Consider the following 13,612-nt stretch of genomic DNA (forward strand, 5'->3'; position numbering starts at 1 on the left):
GCATGGTTTTGTTTAGAAAATCCTTGGCAACTGGCCTCTATCCATGAATAGGGAATAGTTTAAATGGATCCAACTGCTCTTAATATTTCCAAGCCACCACTGATCCTCTGAAAGCCAGAGGCCATGTGGTTGATGTTACTGACAAACAGGAACCAGAGGGAAGTGGTTATCACTATTTTTTAAAAAAAATCTAGAATTGAAAGCTAGCCTCAGCACCGGTGCCATAAAATTAGCATCAATTGTTGTAAAAACCCATCTCGTTCACTAATGCCCTTTAGGGAAGGAAATCTGCTGCCCTTCCCTGGTCTGGACTACATGTGACTCCAAAATCACAGTAATGTGGTTGACTCTTAACTGCCCTCTGAAATGGCCTAGCAAGTTCTAGGGCAATTAGGGGTGGGCAATTAATGATGCCCACATCCCATTGTATAAAAAAAAACAGTGAAATTGATGTGTGCAGGCAGAATGATGGGAACTGTTCGTACGCTGTCTGGCATAAAAAAAATGACAGAAATGGACTGGAACTCCCTTCATTACACTTACCCAAGTAACTCAGGGCTTCTTTATCCCAGGGCCAGGTGGCAGCTCCCGCCAGCTCCTCCCGCACTGAGTTAGCAAAATAGACATTCAGGTACATAGAGCCATTGATCTGCAGTGTCTCCTTCAGTTCCTTCACGCTCATGTAGGTCCTAAGCAATAAAAAAAAAGAAGCTTAAAATGTAGTCAGCTTCAGGCAATTTGATTCATCCTCCAAGATTAGGCATTGACCTCCAGACACTAAAGGTTGGATAACAAAATCAAAACCGGCTTTCCAACCCTGTAAAAACTCATTGGACAGATCACAAATGACTTTGGAACTGCAAAAGGAATGAAGCGCTCAAGAGAATAGAGTGACAGAGACAATAGTAGGACTGGCTCGGAGTTATAAATGGGGGTGCACTCAACTAAAACTGTGTCCACGGAATGAAAGGGTACAATGCAGATGGATGTAGAGTTTTGGAGGGGGTGATCTTTCTTCACTATCCGCCATGACTACTTTGGTAGGCAACCAGCGGTGTCCCCGGAGAAATGGCAGAAATTTTCTTTACGCCACTTCACTGGGCTTCCTTTGGAGATTCCACCAAGATTACAGCGGATGATCCAGAGAAGCCTCAGAGAAAATCAATCCCAGAGCCTTTCACATGTGCTGCGCACATAGACAAGTGAACACAAGCGTAAAGTCAACATAGATCAAAGTAAAATTATAAATCAGGGAAATGTTTTCCCCATTCAACCCCAGCCCTGCTCACAATAATGGGTAACTGGAATTGACTCAACTAAAATAAAACAAATGCTGATCAAAGACTCAAAAACACATAATCAGTCACATGCCGCTCCCGAATTCAACCTAGGATTTTTCAGATCCGTGTGACTCAGCTGCTTAAAGGGTAAACTCGCTGAATCTTCAGCAGAGCTTGGAAGATCTACTTGGGTAGCTAGGCCTGGAGATTGCTGATGAGGTGTTTCAGCTTCTTGTCCACACCAAGCGAGCAGCTTACTGGAATTGTGTCCAGCGATCGCATGACTAAGAATCTAAAAGAGCATGGAAAGACCAATTAATCTGGTTTTGTGGTGTTTCATTGGAATTGCTTGCCCTTGAATAGCACCATAAGATCTTCAGAGGCCACCTGAATGGGCAGAGAATGCTTTGAATCAAAATCACATTCTCAAGGACAGCACCACCCTTGTTGCTGCACTGAAACATCATTCACCACAGAGGCACAAGTGCTGCCAACAGAGCCACATTTGTCACATATGGAGCACAGGCCTTCTCCATCAGATCTGGAGCAGTTGCTCTCATTGTGTTTGCAGATGTTCTGGATTATAAGAGCCCATCAGAGTGAAGATTCAACCAATATTATGTTTACTCTGAGATCACAATGACGCCTGAACGTTTCGAGCAAGCTATGTTTTTCAGAGAGCTAATCAAATTCAATTCATTTATCATTAGGCTACAGTCTGCAAGTAATCAATCTGATCACTGTCTTTCATGCCACAACGATGATTAATTCAACCAGCAAAGCTTTTCCTATCATGGCACGAATCCGGTTTTGACAAGAAAGGAAATATCGAGCAGGTTGTGGTATTTTTCTCTGGAAAACAAAAACTAAGAGATCTGGGGATGAGAGGGTTCTATGCTGGGGATGCAGAGAGATGGTTTCTTCTTGTGAGTAAGACCAGAACAAGGTAACATGAATATAAGATGGACACTAACAAAGCAAACCATAGAATAATACAGCACACAAGGTGGTCATTCAGCTCATTGTGCTTGTGCCAGCTGTTTGGTAGGCCTATCCAATTCATCTCATTCCCAGCTCTTTCCCTACAGCCCTGTTTTCCTGTTCAATTGTTTATCCAATTCCCTTTTGAACGCTATTATTGAATCTGCTTCCATCAACCTATCACATTCCGGATCAAAAAAACTTCCTGTATAAAACAATATTTCCTCTTCTCACCTCTGGCCTTTTTGTCAATCATCTTAAATTGATGTCCTCTGATTCCTGACTGGTCACTGGAGACAGTCTCTCCTTATTTACTCAATCAAAACCATTCAGGACTTTGAATAATGCCATCAAGTCTCCTCTTATCCTTCACTACTCTAAGGAAACCAAACCCAGCTTCTCCAGTCTCTCCACATAACAGTAGTCCCTCACCCCTAGTACCATTCTAGTAAACGTCATCTGCGTCTGCTCCAAGGCCTTGACATCCTCCCTAGATCAGAACTGAATACTCCAGCCAAGGCCTAACCAGTGTTATATACAAGTTTAACATAGATTCCTTGCTTTAGTATTCTGTTCCTCTATTACTGAAGCCCAGGATCCCATACGCTCTTACAATCGGTTCCTGGGCGAGGTCCCCCAATTTGTTATGATCATGCACAAGGTACCCCAAATTGCTTTGCTCTCGGGTGAGGAAGGATGACCTGGCTCCCCTTTTTTATTCAACCCCCTTAGTTGGCTGCAACAAGGTTAATTTAAAAAGGATCCCTTCCCTTTTTGCAGTCCAAATGTATTTATGCTTTAGAAGAAGCCAATTTATTCAGGCTTTCTTGAGTCAACAAAAGGGGAAGTTTAGTAGTTTCTAAAAACCCGAGAGAAAAAAACACAACACGCATACGCCCATGGTTTAGAGATGAGAAGTTGATTCCAAAAATAAAAGTTAAAAAGAAATACAAATCAATCTTTTGCTTGTCCTTGAAGTCTTGTCTCCAATTAGTTCAGATAATTTCTCAACATTGCGCAGTGATTGTACAGGAATCATCTTCTTTTAATATTTCAACAGCTTCATTTGTATTTACATTGCACCTTTAATGTAATATTACCTTCCAAGCCACTTATCTGGGGCATTATAAAACTTGACATCAGACCACATAAAGAGATATCAGGACAGATGACCAAAAGCTTGGTTAAAGAAGTAAGTTGTAAGGAGTATCTTAGAGGAGGAAAGGCAGGTAGAGAGATGGTGCGGTTGAGGAAGGGAATTCCAGAGGTTAGGGCCTAGGCAGCTGAAGGCATGACCATCACTGGGGCAGTGACATTTTTTGCATTCTTTCGTGGGATGGCAGCATTGCTGGCTGGGCCAGCATTTGTTGCCTAGCTCCAACTGTCCTTGATAAGGTGGTGGTGAGCCACCTTCATGAACAGCTGCAGGCCATCTAGCGTAGGTATACCCATGATGCTAGAATAGCAAGTCAGGATGGGGAGTGGCTTGGAGGGGAACATTCAGGTGGTGGTGTTCCCATGTATCTGCTGCCCTTGTCCTTCTAGATGGTAGTGGTTGTGTCTTCGGAAGATGCATTGAAGGAGCCTTGAATTTCTGCAGGGCATCTTGTAGATGGTACATACTGCTGCTACTGTGTGTTGCTGGTGGAGGGATTGAATATTTGTTTCAGAAACTGATCTGGACTAGCCATATAAATACTGTGGCTACAAGAGCAGGTCAGGGGCTAGGAATCATGCGACGAGTAACCCACCTCTTGACTCCCCAAAGCCTGTCAACCATCTAAAAGGCACAAGTCAGAGTGTGATGGAGTACTCCCCACTTGCCTGGATGAGTGCAGCTCCCACAACACTCAAGAAGCTGGACACCATCCAGGACAAAGCAGCCCACTTGATGAGGTCAAGTATGCTTTTCCCTCTTGTTGGTGCCAACAAAGGGGAAAAACATACTTGACTTCATTCTCATTAATCTGCCTGCCGCAGATGCATTTGTCCATGACAGTATCTGTAGGAGTGACTACCACACAGTTGTTGTAGAGACGAAGTCCCGCCTTCACATTGAAGATACCCTCCACCATGTTGTGTGGCACTACCACCGTGCTGAATGGGATAGATTTCGAACAGATCTAGCAACTCAAGATTGGGCATCCATGAGGCGCTGTGGGCCATCAGCAGCAGCAGAATTGTACTCGGACACAACCTGTAACCTCAAGGCCCAGCATGTCCACCACTCTACCATTACCATCAAGCCAGGGGATCAAACCTGGTTCAATGAAGAGTGCAGGAGGGCATGCCAGGAGCAGCACCAGGCATACCTAAAAATGAGGTGTCACCCTGGTGAAGCTATAACACAGGACTATTTGCGTGCCAAACAGCATAAGCAGCAGTGTTAGATAAGGCTAAGTGATCCCACAACCAACGGATCGGATCTAAGCTCAGCAGTCCTGCTGCATTCAGTCATGAACGGTGGTGGACAACTAAACAGCTCTTTGGAGGAGAAGGCTCCACAAATATCCCCATCCTCAATGATGAAGGAGCATTAGTGCAAAAGATAAGGCTGAAGCATTTCCTACAATCTTCAGCCAGAAGTACCGAGTGGATGATCCATCTCGGCCTCATCCAGAGGTCCCCAGCATCACAGATGCCAGTCTTCAGCCAATTCGATTCTTTCCATGTGATATCAAGAAACGGCTGAAGGCACTGGATACTGCAAAAGCTATAGGTCCTGACAATATTCCGGCAACATTCCTGAAGAATTGTGCTCCAGATCTTGCCGCGCCCTTAGCCAAGCTGTTCCAGTACAGCTACAGCACTGGCATCTACCTGGCAATGTGCAAAATTGCCCAGGTATGTCCTATACACAAAAAGCAGGACAAATCCAACCCGGACAATTACTGCTGCATCAGTCTACTCTCCATCATCAGTAGTGGAAGAGGTCATCAACAGTGCTATCAAGCAGCACTTGCTGAGCAATAACCTGCTCACTGACGCTCAGTTTGGGTTTTGCCAGGGTCACTCAACTCCTGATCTCATTACAGTCTTGGTTTAAACATGAACAAAAGAGCTGAGCTCCAGAGGTGAGGTGAGAGTGACTGCCCTTGATATCAAGGCCGCATTTGACTGAGTGTGGCATCAAAGAGTCCAAGCAAAACTGGAGTCAATGTGAATCAGGGGGAAAACTCTCCGCTGGTTGGTGTCATACCTAGCACAAAGGAAGATGGTTGTGGTTGTTGGAGGTCAGTTATCTCTGTTCCAGGACATCACTGCAGGAGATCCTCATGATAGTGTCCTCGGCCCAACCATCTTGATTCATCAATGACCTTCCTTCCATCATAAGGTCGGAAGTGGGGATGTTCGCTGATGATTGCACAATGTTCAGCACCATTGACGACTCCTCAGATACTGAAGCAGATCATGTCCAAATGCAGCAAGACCTGGACAATATCCAAGCTTGGGCTGACAAGCGGCAAGTAGCATTCACGCCACACAAGTGTCAGGCAATGACTATCTCCAACAAGAGAGAATCCAACCATCGCCCTTTCATATTCAATGGCATTACCATCACTGAATATCCCACTATCAACATCCTGGGGGTTACGATTGACCAGAAACTGAAATGGACTAGCCATATAAATATTTTGGCTAAAAGGGCAGATCAGAGACTAGGAATCGTGCGATGATTAACCCACCTCCTGACTCCCCAAAGCCTGTCCGCCATCTACAAAGCACAAGTCAGGAGTGTGTTGGAATACTCCCCACTTACCTGGATGAGTGCAGCTCCAACAACACTCAAGAAGCTGGACACCGCCCAGGACAAAGCATCCCGCTTGATTGGCACCACATCCACAAATATTGACTCCCTTCACCACCAACACACAGTAGCAGCAGTGTGTACCATTTACAAGATGCACTGCAGGAATTCAACAAGGCTCCTTCAACAGCCCCTTCCAAACCTATGACCTCTACCATTTAGAAGGACAAGGGCAGCAGATAGATGAGAACACCACCACTTGGAAGTTCTCCTCCAAGTCACTCACCAACCTGACTTAGAAATACATTGCCGTTCCTTCACTGTTGCTGGGTTAAAATCCTTGAACTTCCTCCCTAACAGCACTGTGGGTGTAACTACACCACATGGACTGCAGCGGTTCAAGAAGGCAGCTCACCACCGCCTTCTCAAGGGCCATTAGGGATGGGCAATAAATGTTGGGCCAGCCAGCGAAACCCACATCCCATGAATGAATTTTTAAAAAGTCAAATGGGCTGCTTTGTCCTGGATGGTGTTGAGCTCCTGGAGTGTTGTTGAAGCTGCACTCATTCAGGTAAGTGGAGAGTATTCTATCATACTTCTGACTTGTGCCTTGCAGATGGTGGATGAAGTTTGGGGAGTCAGGAGGTGAGTTATTCGCCCCAGGGTTCCTAGCCTCTAAACTGCTCTTGTAGCCACAGTATTTATATGGCTAGCCCAGTTCAGTTTCTGGTCAATGGTAACCCCCAGAATGTTGATCGTGGGAGATTCAGTGATGGTAATGCCAATGAATGTTAAAGAGCAATAGTTAGATTCTCTCTTGTTGAAAATGGTAATTGCCTGGTACTTGTGCAGTACGAATGTTACTTGCCACTTATCAGCTCAATGTTGTCCAGGACCTGCTACACGGACTACTTTAGCATCCAAATGGTGCTAAGCACTGTGCAATCATCAGCGAACAACCCCACTTCTGACTTTATGTTGGGGGGAAGGTTATTGATGAAGCAGCTGAGATGGTTGTGCCTAGGAGACTTTCTTGAGGAACTCCTGCAGTGTTATCCCAGGACTAATATGGTCAACCTCCAGCAGCCAAAACCATTTCCCTTTGTGTCGGGCATGACTCCAACCAGTGCAGAGTTTTCCCCAGATTCCCAATGACTTCAATTTTGCTAGGATTCCTTGATGCCACACTCACTCAAGTAATGCTTTGATATCAAGGGCAGACATTCTCACTTCACCTCTGGAGTTCAGCTCTTTTGTCCATGTTTAGACCAAGGCTGTACTGAGATCAAGAGTCAAGTGGCCCTGGTGGGATCCAAGTGAGCATTGGTGTGCAGGTTATTGCTATGTAAGTTTAATAGCACTGTCAATGAGACCTTCCATCACTTGACGATTGAGAGTGCTGGGCCATTTGATAAATAGTGCAGCTCGATCTCACTCCAGCTACTCCTGCTCAAGGACACATCAATCACGCATGGTTGTCTGATGGATGTTGCACTGCTGGGTCCTCACTTTGTGGAGCAACACCGACCTCACAGTCAGCACAGGATACCTACCAGTGTTGACTTCGGTGCGTTGGCATGCTAGCGCTATCATCTCAGCCTGAAGACGGATGGACTCCTCCATCGTGCCTTGCAATCTGAGGGGTGCAGTGGACATCCCTTCCTGATGTTCCCGAGCTTGACTTTGCAGCTCCAGCAACTGTGACATGACTGAGTCCAAAGGCTCGTCATCTGACTCGGACTCGGTAAATTTCTGGCCTCCAGCAGTCCTCCAAGCGATGTGTCCTGGAGTGAGCAAATCCATGCTAACTCCTGAAGGAGTCAGCCTGAGGCTCCTGGGCACCAGTAAGGAGGGGGATCTGCAGGTGCGCACTCTAGGCCCATCCATCCAGGTGACTCCGAGAGTATCCGGCCCATCCGACTCCCCTCTTCCTGTGACCTCAGCAACTCTAGCTCCACAGGCCGAGGAGGGTGATATTACCATACAGCAGGACCCCAAAAGCAGGCCGGTGTCCTCCAAGTCTCGGCCCTCCAAAGGACACCCGCCAAAGTCATCACAGACAGGGCATCACAGTCAGCAGGTTGCCTCCACCTCCACTGTAGATATCCAGGGAGCGCCAAGGCATAGCGCCAGGGTTAGGACAGTTAAGAATTAGTTGCACAGCCTGGGCACAGGGGTTAAACACTTGTACATGCTGTTCACTGTTGTCAATAAACTTCCAAGAATATCTTATGGCTCCTTGTTCTGATGAGCAGTGTTCTTGTCACTCAGAGGTGAAACCTTTCTGCACAGGGTAAATGCAGCTGTCTCAGTCCAGGGCCTCTTCCCTGTGCTCTGTGCAGCCTTCAAACCACAATGATGATCCAGCCTCACACTCCCTGCAAACATTACTGATGTCTGCACCTCGACGGTGCTGGTCATTGCTGCCAGAATACAGTGGGCAGGCACCACAGAGTTCCGTCATTCTCTCTGTGTGCTCTCAGCAATTTTGAAGTGGGGCTGGCACCCATCACACCAGCATCTGTGACTACTGAAGCTGTGCTCCAGTTCCTGAAGGGCTCAGGGGCTGAAGGCAGACAAAGCATCAGATGCTTCTAAAGTTTCATGGCTGTGTCTCTATGAAATGACCCTGAGCGCAAGCGATTGCCCCTTGGCCAGACAGGGGTCAGACATTCTCAGAGGCTGTGTGAATACTTATGGAATGTATTCAATGTATGTCATCATCATTCTCCTGCAATTGAGCGACTATTGGGGCCTCCAACATGTCCCCACGACAGGAGCATTCTCACAAAGGGTATGAGCACTGCCATAAGCCAGACTGGAGAAAAACATTCACAAATGCAATGTGAGGATCTATGGGGACACCTCACTGCATGTCGTCATCATCATCCACAAATCTAGCAGCTATGAGGGCCTCCCGAGCATGCCTGCCTCATCTAGCCAGTGCAAGAGCCTCATCCCCGTCATTGTCGCCTCCAAGGACCTCCTCAGCCTCATCCCTGTCAGCGTCTTCCTCATCAGAGGAGGCATGCAGCTCCTCTTCAGCCAGCTTGTCTCCTAGTTGGAGCGCCAGGTTGTAAAGGGCGCAGCAGATGACGATGATGTGTGAAACCCTCTGCGGACTGTATTGCAGGGCTCGATCAGACCGGTCCAGTCACTGGAACCTCATCTTCAGCATCCCGATGGTCTGCCCCATCAAGTTGTGAGCTGCAGCATGAGCCTCATTATAGCATCACTCTGCTGCAGTCTGAGGCCGCCACATGGGTGTCATCAGCCATGGCCTCTCCGGGTAGCCCTTGTCCCCAAGGAGTCATCCCTGCAGCTTCTGTGGACCCTGGAAGACTCCAGGGATCTGTGACTGACTAAAGATATAGACGTAGTGCACACTCCCTGGAAACTGTGCGCACACCTGCAGGATGTGTTTCTGGTGGTCGCACATCAACTGCACATTCAGTGAATGGAATCCCTTGCAGTTGATGTGTGGTCCACCACATGTTGCGACAGAGATCTGAGTGCCACATGAGTGCAGTTGATCATACCCTGCACCTGTGGGAAACCCAAGAAATGGGCAAATCCAGTCTCTCTTGCATCCTGGCTGCCCTGGTCCGGGGCGAAATGCACAAAGCTGTGTGCCCTTGTGAAGATGGCATCCGTGACCTCATGGATGCATTTGTGAGTGGAGGCTTGTGAGATCCCATAGACATCACCTGTGGAGCCCTGAAGGGAGCCACTGGTATAGAAATTGAGCGCCACGGTCACTTTCACAGCCATTGGCAGTGGATGCCCTCCATGCCCCCGTGGAGCCAAATCCTGCAGCAGGTGGCAGATGTGAGCAACCACCAGTCCCTTAGACATGCGCAGTCATTGGCAACACTGGCTCTCACTCAACTGCAGGAATGCAAGACGGTGTCTACAGACCCTGGGTATTGCTAGGCGCCGGCCTGTGAAGGCTCTCTGTGGCTCTTGGGGGTGTAAGCGGGAGCCCCAGCTGTCTACTCTTCCCTCTGCACAGCCAGGAGACTCAGTCGCTCTCTCCTCCGTCGTCTTCGCTCTCTGTAGGCCATCAGGCACACAGCTAGTTCACCAGGCTCCATGATCCTCCTACAGGATGAAAGAGAGAGACATGTAGTTGGCATGGGTGTACTAAGAACCTGCCCTGGTTAAGTGTGACAGCCCTTTAACACCTCCTGGAGAGTGCTGGCCACCACTTGGATGGCCAGAGGCTAGCGTGCTGCATGGCTGCCCTGTTAGATTGGAGCCTGGTCCAAACCAGGACGCTGACATTGCAAGGGGCTGTGAGTGCCTCCAGCAGTGACTGTTGCATGGCCAGCTTTAGCGAGGAGATTGTACAATGTGTGCAGTCCAACTGCTCTGCAGTCCACTAAAGCGCTCATGAGTTGGCAGTCTATGTCGGGGTGGTAGGGGCTGCTGGGGGGAGGGGGGAGCCCTGGAGAACTTGGTGGCACTTTGATGCCTCTGCGATGCTTGAGTGGGCAAGTAAGCTTGCAGCTCGACCCCAATCATATCAATGTGGCTGCGCCTGAACGGTCTCAGTTGCAAAGTAATGGTCACTTTCTACAGGGTTCCTGAATGCATGGCCACTTCGCTCGCCTACCCTACCCTCCACACCAAACGCTTGTGCGCTATATTCAACAGCAGGGCTGCTCTTGCCTCCTCCCACCCCCACCACCAGCCCGCCACCAGCCTCCTCAGACACAGGGCTGCCCTTAACCACCAGCACCCCCCCACCACCAGTCTCCTCAATGGCAGGGCTGCACTTGCAACCCCCGCCCCCCAACGACCCACCCGCCCCGCTTCCAAGTCGCCTCAACAGCAACAGGGCTGCACTTGACCCCTGCTCCCCCTCACCTTCAAAAGTCACCTCCGAGGCAAGGCGGCACTTTATCCTAACCCCTTCCCCCACCGGCGCTCCTGAAGCCTGCAAAGCAACAGAAGGCCCTGGTGAGCTCTGCAGAACATTGCTGTGCACTCACCTCCAGTTCCCCCAAAGTGCAGGCCATCAAGTGCTCATCGCCCCTGTCCTCTTGTGCTTTCCCGCTGACATGGGCGGACGATCCAGAGGGGGTGCAAGAGCCTGGCAGGATGGCTTGATAATGGTGCGCTGCTGTATTACAATGAGGCTCCTGGTGACCGATGGTGGGGAAATGAGGTCCACCGCCTGCGAGCTGAACGGACAATAGCAACCTGCCTTGCCGCCGTGGTGAAACCGATCTAGCCATATTGTCAGCTCATGCCACTTATCAGGCCTGCCGCCAGGGGACATGGAAAATTCCGCCCAATGGATTTTTCTCTCCCTGTGTACCTACAATTAAGATCCTAAAGAGTACGTTTTTCATCTGGGCCTTGTCCCTTCAGGTACAGAGAAGCCACTGCTGGATTTTGCTGTGGGCCATTCTCACCTAGTATGAGCATGGAATCGGCAAAGCTGGTCCATGCTCATAGCTAGATGTGCTCTTTGAACAGGCTTCATTCAATTTCTTCACTTCAAATGTTCATTGTTGGGTAGAAATCACAAAAAGTCAACACCCATCTGGGGACTTCACAAGGCTTTATCCTATTGGATGCCCTTAGCCCACAACAATTCGGCACCAGCTGCCAGGCACAATAAATACCACAGATCACGGTATAGAAACAAGTAAAATGTTTAGAATCGCAGTGCCCAACCAACCCCGGCTCTTCCAGCCAGGGCCTCGCCTGCGCTTCACACCCCAGTCTTCTTGTCTCAAGATACACCAGCTCGATCTCAGTCCTGCTGTTCCTGATCACAAGATCTATCCCAGTACTGCTGTTCCTGATACACAAGCTCTATCCCAGTCCTGCTGTTCCTGATACACCAGCTTGATCCCAGTCCTGCAGTTTCTGCTACACCAGCTCGATCCAAGTCCTGCTGTTCCTGATACACCAGCTCGATCCCAGTCCTGCTGTTTCTGCTACACAAGCTTGATCCAAGTCCTGCTGTTCCTGATAGACCAGCTCGATCTCAGTCCTGCTGCTCCTGATACACCAGCTCAATCCCAGTCCTGATGTACCTCATACAACAGCTCAATGCCAGTCCTGCTGCTCCTGATACAGCACCTCGATCTCATTCCTGATCTTCCTGCTACACCAGCTCAATCCCAGTCCTGCTGTTCCTGAAACACCAGATCAATCCCAGTCCTGCAGTTCATGATACACCAGCTCGATCCCAGTCGTGCTGTTCCTGGAACACCAGCTCGATCCCAGTCCTGCTGTTCCTGATACACCAGCTCTATCCCAGTCCAGCTGTTCCTGATACAACAGCTCAATCCCAGTCCTGCTGTTCCTGATACACCAGCTCTATCCCAGTCCAGCTGTTCGTGGAACACCAGCTCAGTCCCAGACCTGCTGTTCCTGATACATCAGCTCAATCCCAGTCCTGCTGTTCCTGATACACCAACTCGATCCCAGTCCTGCTGTTCCTGATACAACAGCTCAATCCCAGTCCTGCTGTTCCTGAAACACCAGCTCGATCCCAGTCCTGCTGTTCCTGATACACCACCTCGATCTCAGTCCAGCTGTTCCTGATACACCAGCTCGATCCTTGCCCTGCTGTTCCTGCTACCTAAGCTCAATCCCAGTCCTGCTGTTCATGATACACCCGCTCTATCCCAGTCCTGCTGTTCCTGATACACCAGCTCGATCCCTGTCCTGCTGTTCCTGATAGACCAGCTCGATTATGCCCTGCTGTTCCTGATACACCAGCTCGATCCCAGTCCTGCTGTTCCTGATACACCGGCTTGATCTCAGTACTGCTGTTCCTGCTACACAGTCTTGACCCCAGTACTGCTGTTCCTGATACAGCAACTCTAACACAGTCCTGCTGTTCCTGATACACCAGCTCGATCCCAGTCCTGCTGTTCCTGATACACCAGCTCTAACACAGTCCTGCTGTTCCTGATACACCAGTTCGATCCCAGTCCAGCTGTTCCTGATACACCAGCCCTATCCCATTCCTGCTGTTCCTCATACATCGGCTCAATCCCAGTCCAGCTGTTCCTGAAACACCAGCTCGTTACAAGTCCTGCTGTTCCTCCTACACCAGATCTATCCCAGTCCTGCTGTTCCTGAAACACCAGCTCAATCCCAGTCCTGCTGTTCCTGAAACACCAGCTGGAACCCAGTCCTGCTGTTCCTGATACGCCCGCTTGATCCCCGTCCAGCTGTTCCTGATACACCAGCTTGAACCTTGCCCTGCTGCTCCTGATACACCAGCTCCATCCCAGTCCTGCTGTTACTGATACACCAGCTCAATCCCAGTCCTGCTGTTACTGATACACCCGCTCTATTCCAGTCCTGCTGTTCCTGATACACCAGCTCTATGCCATTCCTGCTGTTCCTGATACACCAGTTCAATCCCAGTCCTGCTGTTCCTGATACACCACCTCAATCCCAGTCCTGCAGTTCATGATACACCAGCTCGATCCCAGTCCTGCTGTTCCTGATACAACAGCTCAATCCCAGTCCTGCTGTTCCTGAAACACCAGCTCGATCCCAGTCCTGCTGTTCCTGATACACCCGCTCGATCTCAGTCCAGCTGTTCCTGATACACCAGCTCGATCCTTGC

At 49.2% G+C, this 13,612-nt stretch overlaps 1 protein-coding gene across 1 annotated transcript in view; it reads right to left on the reverse strand.

The window, feature by feature from the left end:
- pappa2 (pappalysin 2) overlaps positions 1–13,612 on the reverse strand; it is a 641,043-nt gene that overhangs the window by 407,248 nt on the left and 220,183 nt on the right. Inside the window, exon 3 of the mRNA XM_041207795.1 lies at positions 544–689. Within this exon, the coding sequence (XP_041063729.1) occupies positions 544–689 (146 nt within the window). The remainder of the gene's footprint in view (positions 1–543; positions 690–13,612) is intronic.

The sequence above is a fragment of the Carcharodon carcharias genome, chromosome 16 (assembly GCF_017639515.1).
Source record: "Carcharodon carcharias isolate sCarCar2 chromosome 16, sCarCar2.pri, whole genome shotgun sequence".
NCBI lineage: Eukaryota > Metazoa > Chordata > Chondrichthyes > Lamniformes > Lamnidae > Carcharodon > Carcharodon carcharias.